Source organism: Microplitis mediator, chromosome 9 (assembly GCF_029852145.1).
Source record: "Microplitis mediator isolate UGA2020A chromosome 9, iyMicMedi2.1, whole genome shotgun sequence".
Taxonomy (NCBI): domain Eukaryota; kingdom Metazoa; phylum Arthropoda; class Insecta; order Hymenoptera; family Braconidae; genus Microplitis; species Microplitis mediator.
In genome coordinates, this window is record NC_079977.1 from 12,836,603 (window position 1) to 12,850,857 (window position 14,255).

At 32.4% G+C, this 14,255-nt stretch overlaps 1 protein-coding gene across 5 annotated transcripts in view; it reads left to right on the top strand.

The window, feature by feature from the left end:
* Nucleotides 1–10,895, top strand: part of LOC130674844 (protein kinase C and casein kinase substrate in neurons protein 2) — a 139,886-nt gene extending 128,991 nt beyond the window's left edge. For all 5 annotated transcript variants that reach the window (XM_057480273.1, XM_057480270.1, XM_057480271.1 and 2 more), the window contains 3 exons: nucleotides 9,863–10,020; nucleotides 10,139–10,299; nucleotides 10,378–10,895. In XM_057480273.1, the coding sequence (XP_057336256.1) occupies nucleotides 9,863–10,020; nucleotides 10,139–10,299; nucleotides 10,378–10,490 (432 nt within the window). In that variant the 3' untranslated portion in view covers nucleotides 10,491–10,895. The remainder of the gene's footprint in view (nucleotides 1–9,862; nucleotides 10,021–10,138; nucleotides 10,300–10,377) is intronic.
* Nucleotides 10,896–14,255: the final 3,360 nt, after the last annotated feature.

Below are 14,255 nucleotides of genomic sequence, written 5' to 3' on the forward strand. Positions count from 1 at the left end.
GTCAAGCATTTTAACAGAAGCACATGAAATACCTCTCAATCTCAGAAGAATTGAACTCACACTGAACTTTATTCCAAAAATGAAGCTAATTGCCCCCAAGCTACTGAATTTCACACCTAATGACATGCACAGAAAAAAAGGATTTCTTAGTGCAATAAATTTTGATTTGTCCTAAAAAAATTTTTACTTGCCTTAAGAAATTTTTCGAATTATAAATTGAAAACTTAAAATTTTTTTGAGCGAGAATAAATTTTTTTAGAGCAAGAAAAAATTTTTTGAACCGAGAAATATATTCTTGTCTTAAGAAAATTTTTGTTTTCAATTTATAACACAAAAAGTTCTTGCGCCAAGAAATTCTTTTTTTCTGTGTGGATATAAGCCACCCCACATGGCCAACTCTACTGTTTAAATTTATAAAACATTATATCAGGAATTCCGAATTTTGCGATATTGTAGTACACAAGCCTCATCTCAACCCCAATCCTCCATGGAATCCAGCCTATAAAAACTTTGATATGACCATCTTTGAACAAACTGACAACAAAGATAACACTCCAAATGTAGTCTAAAAAAATCTTGATGCTGAAATGATATGTAAATATCCATTGCACATTAAAATTTTTACTGACGGCTCTGCGTACAATAACGCAAGAGGGTGTGCAGTTGTCATCAACGAAGAAGTGCATCGCTACAAGCTACCTAATTTTTTTCTCAATATTCACTTGTGAAGCAGTTAAAATCTCCAAGAGCTTATCCTTAATTTAGATTTAGATTTAGGTTTATTAGTGCCAAGGCATAGGGCAAAAGGCAACTTTACAAATATTAATAATTATACATAATATAAAGCAATCTGCACAAGGCAGCATCTGTAAGTACAAAAAATAAAAAGAGAAACAATATTCAGAAGAGATTCAACAATTCACTCCACTTCACTGAAATGATTATACATCTTAAAATCAGTTTAAATTGAGAATCTTCCTTCAGTAAATTTTATAATCTGTACTGATTCAAAGTCTACGATTGATGCCTTAAATTCCTCGCAGAATTCAAGTGAAATCATCCCTGAGTGTCAATAGAAGCTGCTAAAATTATCAAAAACTAAAAATATCACAATTGCATGGATCCCGTTCCACCAAGAAATCAGTGGTAATGAAACAGCTGACTCTAATGCTAAACAAGCAACTCATAATGGGATAGATCTTACAGCACTCTCTACTCCGATAAATGATCTCAAAAAAGCAACAAAATAACACATCAGGGCTAAATGGAATAGTATATGGTTAACTCAAACGTCCAAACTCCACAGAATTCGCAACAACATATGGGAAGAAAAATATCGAAAATAAAAAAACTTGAAAAAATCAGTTTTTCTTGAAAAAAAAAAATTTTTGAAAAAAAAATTTTTTTTGAAGAATTACTGTTTTTGATTGAAGAAATGAATCTTGTCGCTAAAAAAACTTTTTGACATTGAAGAAATGATTGAAAATCAAAGAATCGCTAATTATGGGATTTTTGGCTAAATCTAAAGCCTCGGGACACTAAGAAAGAAAAATCGCAGCGCTTTGAAATTTTCAGGGTTTTTTTAGGACACTTTGAGGTTGAAAAAAAAAACGACGATATCCTTTGTTCATCCGTTATATCCAAAGTTATAGCAAGATTTCCGAATATCCTTAAATATGCGAATTTTGACCTGTTTTTTAATAAACATTATCGCTGCAAAAAAAATTTTTCTATCAAAAGCCACTAATTTTGCCTTATAGAGAATGTTTTTCAGTTTTTAAAACCCTACTTCATTCTCTGTACGACCAATACGTCCGGAGTTATTAATTATCAAAGCCAAAATGGACTTTTTTGCTTTGATCAATGATAACTCGGCGCCAAATCGTCGTAGAGACTTTTTAAGGCCACCAAATTAAAGGGCATAAAATTTCCTAAAAGAGTCATAAAGTCGGATTATTTTTTTTCTACGACCATTTTTTACCGAGTTGCAGCATGTTGAAAATCACCCAAAAATTTCGAATTTTTTTTCTATCCCTTAATTTTTGCGACCAGTGTATGATAGATATTATAAGTATAACGATTTAAATGTGTAAAACCAAATTGTCTCCTTCTCAATAGTCGCTGAGGAACCTGGAGGTTGATGCGACTCTGAATAAATAAATAAAAAAAAAAAAAAAAATATTCATATATTTTATAATATGGGTCATTCCATGCCAAATCGACAAATTTTTTTCCCGAGCCCCTTCGATTTTGCTCAATGTTTTCTATCTTTTTCTACCCCCGAAAAGACATTATTAGGAATTATTTCAGATTTTTTTACCCAACCCAAAGAATGTTACGATTTTTTGAAAAACACCGCTCTTTTTTTTTAATCACTAGAACTTTTTCAAAAATTGACCGATTGGAACCAGACCAAATTGAAAATTTTTGTTTTTTAATGTAGTTTAAGAAAAAAAATTTCAGAAGCCCGAATCTATGAAATATTTCGGTTTTTTCGAAATAACCATCATTTCCTCAAAGTCCGACCCCTTTTATATTTTTTTGACCTATATATTTTTTCACAAATAAAGTTTTTTCATGCGGGTACTTACATACACACACGCATACGATCGGACGTCATCTTGAAATTAGTCAGAATGGATTCCTAGAACTTAAAAACGTCAAGATCTGTTAGAAATTCGATTTTCGGAAAATTAAACCGAAACCAATAGTATCCCTTTTTTTTTTGAAATTTTCAATGGTCATAACGGGAAGTTAGAAATTTCTTTTCGTTTTTTTCAATATCTCATAATCTATTAGACTAAATGATCTCAAATTAGCATGAAATCTAAGTTTATAAGATCTCTCTCTAATGTCGCAAGAACCATTAAGTTTGGTTAATTTACTGAAAAATATAAGTTCACACACACACAAGCACACATTTTCAAAAATATATCAGAAGTTAAACAAAAATATCCACGGCTCTTATTTCCTCTATAACGAAATAAATCTTGTTTCAAAATTAAAATTTGAGACTATTTTTCTTCGCCATTGAATGTATAAAACCTTGAAGGATTCGAAGTGATCTTTTATCTCCTGCTCGACTGAAATTGAAAATAATATTTGTTCTAACATAGATTCGATACGAATATTACGGAAAACTCAATTCAATTTCTAATTAAATATTCATGTCTGAATCATTAAATTATTTATTTAATCAATCGCTTATTTATTTAGTATTATTTCAGAAATCAATTCCATAATAGTAGCTTATCTATATACACACATACATGATATTCACAATAATAGTTCAAACTCGAAGCTTGGAAACTTGAGCGTAATAACTATATTTTTGTGACAGACACTTGAAATTTACGACATTTAGCGCCTATAGCCGGCAGCTAAAAATATTAGATAAGATACAGCTGGTAAAAAAGATACCTAATCGTTCTAATAGTGACGTCATCATCGGATCAAAAAATATTTTTTGGTTACATGTGCAATAGCAAACGACCAAAAAATATCGATGTAACTTAACGAACCATCTTGTGACAAAATTCATCATCATTTTAATTCGTCCACTTACCGACTTCTCTCTAATTTTCAACAAATACTCAAAACAATCGTACCAAATAAATAAATGCGGATTTATAACCTGCCATTTATTGGCACTAAATGTAGTAAAAGCCATAGGGGTATAAGTATGGTGAATCGGCCCCGGAAAGATATTTGAATGATACTTAGAGGATATGTAGGTACTAATAAAATACTAAGATCCTGAAATTTTCAGATGTCTAGCTAAATCCGTTTCCAAGAAAATAAATATTATGTAAAAAAGGCCATTCGGCAGCCGAAATGGAAGTAGATTTCTCATTATTTTATTTTTTTCACTGTTCAAATAAAAGTTGATAATGAAATAAAATTTTTTTGGACATTTTCTTGAAAATTCTCGAGATGATAAAACAAAAAAATCAAAAAATTATAAGTATAATGCCAAAAATTGAAGCTAACTAAGTGAGCTTCAGAAGAATTTTTTATGATAATGCATTATATGTTTTGATTTGACGTTATTTAAAGATACCTATGCATATATTCAAACTATCGGACCAATGGTATTCCGGACTCTATTCGAAAAATTATGATAGATTATGGTTTTAATGCTCGAAAATTCTACCATAAGAATAAAGGCGATAATTTGCTTTCAATAAAATCTACTAATAAAATATTCTAAGATTAAAATTTGATTGTGATATATCAAAGTGTCATACATGAAGTTAGTACTAATATTTGAAATAAAAAGCCTATTAGAATATCAAACGACGAGTAGATATAGAGAATATTATCATCATAACTAATGTTAATCTTGTTATTGATATATCATATCATTTATATACTGTCGATAAAACAAAATTGTATATACCCACTGAATTGAGATGTTTGGATTTTATAAGTGTCACACTGCGATAATATGAATTTAAGTAGCTGTATGAATTTACTAAGAAGTAGGAGAACTAATGCAATAGCAAAATTTCATTAAATGAATGGTAAAATAAGTAATTTCAGTGGTCTAGGCATATATATAGGCATGAAAATTAAAGCTTATTTGAAGAGCTTTCAGACGAATTTGATATAAAGTCGATAAGTTATCACATTCAAAAGATATTGAAGGAAGAATAAGTAAAAATATGAATTTTTGACATTTTGAAAATTTTGAAATGTTATAACTTCTAAACTAATCGACCGATTGTGCTCATTTTCGAACTCGAACAAGGTATTCATGCACAAAATACGTATACTAAGTTTTAAGGTGATCGGTTGGAAATTGTGGCTATAATCAAAGTGAAAACCTGGATAAAATTAGCTTTTATAATATTTTGTAAACGTTCAAAACCATTGATCTATTAAAAAAAATGGTCAAATCAATGAGCTGTATAGTCAAAATTGTAGGCAATCGAACGAGCTTTCACATAGAACAAACGAAAATAAACTATCTCTTTCCGTTTAGAAGTTACATCCAGTTAAAGCGGCAAACAAATTTTTTTTGAAAATTTTACAAAATTTCAATTGACCATAACTTCTAAACTTATTGGCCGAATTGGCTCATCTTCGAACTCATCCAAGGTAATCATCCATAGAAAAAGTATACTAAGTTTCATTAAGATCGGTGTAGAATTGCGGACGCTATCGTTGGAGAACGGCGCGTTATATTGTATATATATTGAGACAAATCGCTTTTCGTCTTCGCGATTTTTACCAGCAGCCACCAGAATTCGCGGGTTGAACCCTGGCTTAGGCTGGCCTCTAACAAATTTTATTTTACTTGGACAGAGCAGTGGGCTGAGGTTCTTGCAAAGCAAAGACCCGCACTTATTTAAACTCGGCAACGCATGTTAAAACATCAACTTACCTTACGGCATATGAAATTATAGGATATTCTTATTGATGGTCAAATTACTATTTGTAACTTAATTAATATTTATTTTATCAGACTATTCGATAAGCTTACCAGTAAAATAGGAAATGAATAGGATGAACAGATAAAAGATACAGTGAATGATTAACAAGTGCAATGATTGTTTATTGCCAATTATAATAATAAAAATTACTTACAAAAAAGTGCAAGCGCTGGATGTAATGTAGACAGATACGTGGCATAGTATAATTTTATATCGCGAATATATCGCCGGTAACGTACAGTAATATTTAATGGAACTAACTTTGTTTATAATAATCAGTAAACTTGGACAGTAAAGTGTATCGCAAGAGAATTGCTATTAATACAACTATAACGCAAGTTAATTTCCCGATTTATAAAGTAGTTATCCGTATTAACAAAGTCGCAAATAAATTGCTAGTATATGACAGTAAAACTAAATTATACGTCTTAATGCTAATTGATCCAAGATCGAAGTGAAGTTCAATCACCGTAGGGTCTTAGGGCTGAGTTTTTGGGCTTGCTCCCCACTTCCCCTCACGTTCATGCGTTGAGGTGGTAATTAGTCATGTGACCATAGCACTATGACTCTAGCTTTAGGTGGTTTCAGACGGCAACGAGACGGGGAAAAATGGGAACCGCAAGGCAGAGGGAGAAGATGACAATTCACATTGTCTCAATATGTATATAAATACATATATAAACTTTTGAACCAAATGTATTTCCTGACTCAGCTCGTCGAGCTGAGTTTAGATGTAGCAAAATTTTCCGAAAATTCCATCATGAGGACAAATACAATAGTTAGATTTTTATGAAATTTACTAAAAAATAATTAACAGTTTTACAGCTTCATAATTATATAAAAAAATTGTTTTTTTCTAAATAGTTATTTCTAACTATGATACAATTTTAGAACAATTTTAAAACTATTTTTTTTCAAAGCCTTATGTACTCCCCTATATCACATAATTTTTTCAGATTTTTAAAAAAGGTACTCCATCGTTAAATAGTAGTTTATCTATCGAGTGCGATCGTGTTTAAGACGCGAGTGTGAAGATTGGTGCCCGAGCCGAAGGCGAGGGTACCAACACACGAGCGTCTTAGACTCGATTGTACTAGATAAATACATTAGTTTTTGTGACAGATATTTGAAATTTACTACATTTAGTGCCTATAAATGGCAGGTTATAAATCCGCGTTTATTTATTTGGTAAGATTGTTTTGAGAATTTGTTGAAAATTAGAGAGAAGTCGGTAAGTGGACGAATCAAAATGATGATAAATTTTGTCACAAGATGGCTCGTTAAGTTACTTCGATATTTTTTGGTCGTTTGCTATCGCACATGTAACCAAAAAATATGTTTTGATCCGATGATGACGTCACTATTAGAACGATTAGGTATCTTTTTTACCAGCTGTATCTTATCTAATATTTTTAGCTGCCGGCTATAGGCGCTAAATGTCGTAGATTTCAAGTGTCTGTCACAAAAAAAAATAAAAACCATTTTTCAGCTCAATTAATGCATCTATTCAAAAAGTTTAGGCTATACTTTTTTAATTTAATGCATATTCAGATAGTTTGTAGCTATCAGAAATAATATTTTGTATTTAAAACAATGACAAAAATTTTTTCATCAATGTAAAAAATTAATATAGTTAAAAATAATTAATTATTTATTAATTTTAATAAATATTTTTAAAAACAACTTTTTGCTTCACAGCTGCCCGTGTAAAAAAAATTTCTCCCGGAGGGATCCCGCATTTGGAACCTGCCGCCCATGAGACTGACCGGAACTTTAAGCGGAAGATTGGCGGAACCTTCTAAATTAGTAAAGAGCATATAACATAGCCATAAAATTCTTAAGAAAAATGTTAGCATCTATTTTGAACGAATATTAGTAAATTCTGCTAGCTTTTATGATGTCTAAGATTTTAAATAGTGCCGCTAAAATTCCTGAAAGCTTCCGATAAGAGTATTTTGGGTATTTTCAGGTGAAACTGCGGAATACAAAAAATACCAATACTGCCGCGTAAATTCCTGGAATCTTCCAAAAAGAGTTCGTAGGGTGCTTTCAGGTGAAACTGCAGAATACGAAAAATACCAATACTGCCGCGGCACTATTAGTATTTTTGTATTCCGCAGTTTCACCTGAAAGTACCCAAAATACTCTTATCGGAAGATTTCCGGAAAGTTAGCGGCATTTTTATTATTTTTTGTATTCCGCAGTTTCACCTGAAAGCACTCTACGAACTCTTTTTGGAAGATTCTAGGAATTTACGCGGCAGTAATGGTATTTTTTGTATTCCGCAGTTTCACCTGAAAATACCCAAAATACTCTTATCGGAAGCTTTCAGGAATTTTAGCGGCACTATTTAAAATCTTAGACATCATAAAAGCTAGCAGAATTTACTAATATTCGTTCAAAATAGATGCTAACATTTTTCTTAAGAATTTTATGGCTATGTTATATGCTCTTTACTAATTTAGAAGGTTCCGCCAATCTTCCGCTTAAAGTTCCGGTCAGTCTCATGAGCGGCAGGTTCCAAATGCGGGATCCCTCCGGGAGAAATTTTTTTTACACGGGCAAGCTGTGAAACAAAAAGTTGTTTTTAAAAATATTTATTAAAATTAATAAATAATTAATTATTTTTAACTATTTTAATTTTTTACATTGATGAAAAAATTTTTGTCATTGTTTTAAATACAAAATATTATTTCTGATAGCTACAAACTATCTGAATATGCATTAAATTAAAAAAGTATAGCCTAAAGTTTTTGAATAGATGCATTAATTGAGCTGAAAAATAGTTTTTAATTTTTTTAACGATGGAGTACCTTTTTTAAAAATCTGAAAAAATTATGTGATATAGGGGAGTACATAAGTCTTTGAAAAAAAATAGTTTCATAATTGTTCCAAAATTGTATCATAGTTAGAAAAAACGATTTAGAAAAAAACAATTTTTTTTTCAAGGATCTTATGAAGCTATAAAACTGTTAATTATTTTTTTTGAAAGCTATTATGAACTCCCAAAACATACTAAATTTTTAGACCAATCGGTCGAGCCAATCCTGAGAAAAAAAAATGTTTCTATTTTTTACATAACATTTATTTTCTTGGAAACGGATTTAGTTAGACATCTGAAACTTTCAGGATCTTAGTATTTTATTAGTACCTACATATCCTCTAAGTATCATTCAAATATCTTTCCGGGGCCGATTCACCATACTTATACCTCTATGGCCTTTACTACATTTAGTGCCAATAAATGGCAGGTTATAAATCCGCATTTATTTATTTGGTAAGATTGTTTTGAGTATTTGTTGAAAATTAGGGAGAAGTCGGTAAGTGGACGAATTAAAATGATGATGAATTTTGTCACAAGATGGTTCGTTAAGTTACATCGATATTTTTTGGTCGTTTGCTATCGCACATGTAACCAAAAAATATTTTTTGATCCGATGATGACGTCACTATTAGAACGATTAGGTATCTTTTTTACCAGCTGTATCTTATCTAATATTTTTAGCTGCCGGCTATAGGCGCTAAATGTCGTAGATTTCAAGTGTCTGTCACAAAAATATAGTTATTACGCTCATGTTTCTAAGCTTCGAGTTTGAACTATTATTGTGAATCCCTGGTTAAAAAAGAGAATTTAAAAGGATTGAGCTATGTAACGTGGCCGTTTAAGAGAGGATTGGCAGTATTAAAAAGGATTAAAAATATTGAAAAATTAATTCTTTTTAATCCTTTTTAATTCTCTTTTTTAACCAGGGATATCATGTATGTGTGTATATACGAATATGTATGCAGGTTCTCAAATGTAGATTTTTATTTCTATTGTTTGAATATATGTGACGAATTTAACGTTTCAATTGAAAATCAGTTCCAAATCAGCTCAAACATCACTAATTGATTCATTTTACCGTAAACACGACTGACACCTCGACAAATAAGTAACTAATACAAAAAATATTATTCTGCTCAGTTTTTGAGAGTGTATAGTAATATTGATTATTTTCGTTAAGTAATTGCTGTCAGTTAAAGACTTTTATATTTTAATACTGCGCATAATCTGTCGGTACTTAATTTCTAAGAATGAAGAATATGTGCAATAGAACACACTTACATGTATTTTGCTGGTAATGCCTACCGTTCGAGTAAGTAGATGCCTAACGCAAAATGCGGAAATTTATTATGATGTAGGCAAACTTACCATAAAATAGCGTAATACACCGTGAATTACGATAATTTACTGACAATTACGGCAAATTCATGATAGAGTATGTTCATTATGTAATAATTCACAGCCAACTCTCCATAACTTATGATAATTTTCATCATCAATAGGATTCAGTCGAGTTTCAAAAAAATGATAATGAAAGTGATTGTTTGTGTTTCTACTTCAAAAGTTTATATTAAATAATCAAATTTTGTATATTGTTTAATAGGATTTTCCACCTGTAAATAAGGCAAGAGTGAAAACGTCCCCACGAATGATCCCATCAGACATCAATCGCGCGAGTAGGGGATCAGATACATTGGAGTCTCATACACTTTCTGAAAAATGTGATGACAATAATACCGTCAGCAGAACTTCAGTAGTAACGTAAGTATGTTTTTTTATGACGTGATATTTGTGATTCCACGCCTTCAGCACTTTCAATATGCAGATTTATTACTCTCAAAAATTTAATTTAAAATGAATATATGATGTATCGGAGCAGCAACGGTACGAACGTAAAGCAAGAATCAAATCCTTTCGATGAAGAAGATTGGGATGAGGATGTAGGTGAAGCACTTGTTGACACTGGAGAACCAGGAGTTCCTGTACGCGCTCTTTACGATTACGAAGGTGCAGAAGCGGACGAATTAAGTTTCAAACAAGGTTATTATATAATTCTTAATTTATTTGTTAAAATTTTGTACTGATCAGCTTACTAATTGTTCAAAAACGGATTAACAGGTGAAGTTTTTGAAAAATTAGAAGATGAAGATGAACAGGGCTGGTGTAAGGGAAGAAAAGACGGAAGGGTTGGGCTCTATCCAGCTAACTATGTAGACATAATATCGGAATGAACAATTAGACAAAATCCAGGAAAAATGTGCATTTGAAAGGAAAAAAGATAACGTGATGTTTAATATTTCCGTTGGAAAATTAAGAATAGAAATAATAGGAACGATAAATGTTAACAATACAAATAAACCAGAAAGCTAGAGTTTTGAAAAAATTCTATTCGATTCCAAAAGTTGTTAAGTCTATTATTAAAACATGAACAACTATTGTTTTCTTATTAATAGGATTAACATAGCATTTATTATTTATTTCTGGTAGGAATATTGGGAAAGCTCAGCTAGCATCTTAGTGTACCAACATATATCAGGACTCAAGAAGGCTCTAAATATTGACTATTATTGTTATGATTATTTCTCAAATTATTGTTATTATTATTATTATTATTATTATTATTATTATTATTATTATTATTATTATTATTATTATTATTATTATTATTATTATTATGATGTTTGTTTATGTGCTCAGGGGGTTATCCCCCGTAGTCCGACTCTACCAAGGGCCGCATCTGAGCGCCAATTCGTTATTGCTGCGCTGCTCCATCATCGAGATGGTTAGCATGCGCTGCAGGCCAAGTTTCGTTGCCTAAGTAGACGGAGGGATCCAAGGATTACAGCCTTCTGCATCCGTGGAGCCAGAAATTCAACTTGTAATAAACAAATTGGTATTCTAGCCAGTGCAGACAAAAAGTCTGTTTCATCCCTCCAAGGACGCCATTAATGAGTACGACAAGTTTGTCGCGATACCCTGGGTAAAGTTTGCCAATTTCAATAGAACATCCTGATATGTCTGGTGTTTGTGCCCTTCTTTTATCGTTTATCATTATCGTAATTATTATAATTATCATTATTATTATCATTATCATCTTTCAAGTTAAATGCGCAGGGGGTTATCCTCGGTAGTCCAACTCTATCGAGGGCCTCATCTGAGCGCCATATCGTTACTGCTGCGATGCTCTATCAATAAGATAGTCAGCATCCAAGTTTTGTTGCCTTAAGAGACGGAGGGATCCAAGAATTACAGCCTTTTGCATCCGCAATGCCAGAAACTCAACTTGCGATGAACAAGTTGGTATTCTAGCCAGTGCAAGCACAGTAGTCTGCTTCATCCCTCCTAGGACGCCAACAATGAGTACGACAAGCTTGACACGCTAGCCCGGGTGAAGTTTGCCAATTTCGAACAGGAGATCTTGATATATTTGGTGTTTGTGCTCTTCTCTAACCGTGATGTTATATTCAGCGGATGCTGAAAACTCAATGACATAAATGTCACGAGCGGTTTTATCGAAGAGCACAATATCAGGTTTATTGTGGTCAATCTTCCGCGTTATTGCGAATGGCACGTTCAAAAAATAGCAACGGTCATACTCAACAACTTGCGGAATATCTCCTAGCGGATAAGGCAGCACTGGTGTTTTATCGATACCGTGCGTATGTCTAAGGTGGTAATAAAGTACTCGCAGCGCAGCATTATGACGCTGGATGTATGCATTTCTCGCCAACACAGGACATGCTGTCAAGAGATGCATAGGCGTCTCTGGATGTTGCTTACACACCCTACACGAAGTGGGCTGCGTAACATTTCACCCGCACGACAAAAGGCCCTCATGGACAAAAAGTCCCACGACAAAATCTCCCAAAGAGCCGATCACAGTTATTTCCCAGTAATCCTGTTCAAAGTTCAGACTCGAAACAAGAATTGACGTTGTAGTGCATGTAAAGATGATGACACATGAAACGCCATTTTGTTTATGTTAACTGACTCGTGTACACTTAAATATCTGCCTAATAACTAGTCGATAATTAGCAGATATCGCGGATTAAAATGTGTAATTTGCCGCGTTAAATCACCAAACTTGTAATCTTTATCAAACTTGAAGTTTAATAGACTCCGAGCAATATTAGGTTTCATCCCAGATGTGTTGGTGGAATCGTCAGTGAGGCAGCTCCAACACATCCTGCCTCATACCTAATACTGAAGCTACCAAAAAATTATGAACGGGTTGGACCTATAACGCCACCGTCCATCGTACGGTTTTTAATAAAATTAATTATTAAATATTTTTAATTTTTATTTAATCTTTTATAAGATGGTTAGTTACCAGCTACACGTAGGTGAATATATGCCATCTGTGTCTACACGGTTGACTTTATTACTATTCATGTGCCACATCACCACATAAACGCAATCAAAACCGCTTCGGATAAAAAACTCTCAGGATCAACCGTTCAGGGATCAATCACCAGCGGGTATTCTGTCCGCGGGTGAAATGTCATGCAACCCACAAAGTGTCGGGTAACTGCATCTGGAGCACTTTAGCACAGTATTCGAGAGTGTAGATTACACCATCTTGGCAGGCAAAAATATATCCTTCGGTCTCGGACAACAGGCCAGCTGACTTAAGGAAGGAAAGCGTCAGCTGGGTGGACAAGCCATTATCACGCACATGTTTAAAAATCACGCTGTGCATGGACTTGTCTATGTGTGCACTAGGAGCAGTTTTTACTGCTCAGCATTCCTGATGACCCTTTTAAATTCCGCCTTAGGAAGTTCAATAAGAGAGTTTACTCTTCCGAGACCGAGGAATTTTGTCGCGTATGCCGCTGCCTTATATAAAAACGCTCCTTTATGCCCATCCTCATAAATATGAACAATTTCCATAAGGAAGTCGTTTTCATCTGCTGTGAAATTGAAAACTTCATACGTTGGACCTAAAACCAAACGATAGTGTAGACACTCCAAGCTCTGTAGACCTCTCCCTCCGATGTGCCGAGAAAAGTATAACTGGTGACTGATGATTTAGGGTGCACTGAAAAAAAAGTTTTTTCCTCCCAGGATACAAAATATTTTTATCCGAGTATTTTAATATCCAGTATAAGTTTCTTAATATTAAAAAACTGGTATTTTTCCCCTGAGAATACCTAAGTTTTTTCTATAGCTAAAACTTAATGCTGCGTTACCATAGCAACCGCAGTGGTGGCGCCACCAATTCTCTGATTTCCCTCCAATTCCACAGTGCTGATGTTTGTTTACACTCGAAAAGTTTTTCAGTTAAAAAATTATTTTATTAAAATTTATAGTTTTTTATTATTAATACATTCTTATCTTATAATAAATTGTCATAACAGTAATTTCGTTAGTAAAAATATTGACATTAATAAGAATTTGTAAGTTTTTAATGGGTATTCAATATTTAAATTTACTGTAATGAAATAAATATAGAAATCAAGCTGTTTAATAATAGTAGATGTTTAATAGTTTTTAGAATTTTTTTAACAAATAAATTATGGTAAAAAAAATGAGAGAAAAAAATTGAATTGTAGAAATTAAAAAAAATTAATAGTACAATTTTTGACAATAATTTTTCAGAAAAAATTTATTTGTTAAATATAATTAAAAAATTATCAAGTGGCTACTAACTTTATTCAAGGTAATTATAATTACATCCTAATCACTACATTTTATAGAAATTAAAATTTCCAGTAATTTTATTATAAATACAACTTTTAAAATTAGTAGTTAATTTAATATTATTAAAAAAAGGCTCGTAGTAAAATAAACATTACTTAAATATGTGTCAACTGAGTGAGGTTAAGTCAGCCATATTTTTTATTTTGGTATTTTGCTGAGAAGGAAACCGAGTTTTTTAGCAATCAGAATACTTATTAGTGTGGGAAAAAAACTTTGGTATTTTAAAAACTAGAATACCAGGTTCTTTACGGGAGGGAAAAATTTTCTAGGTGGAAAAAAACTTTTTTTTCAGTGTG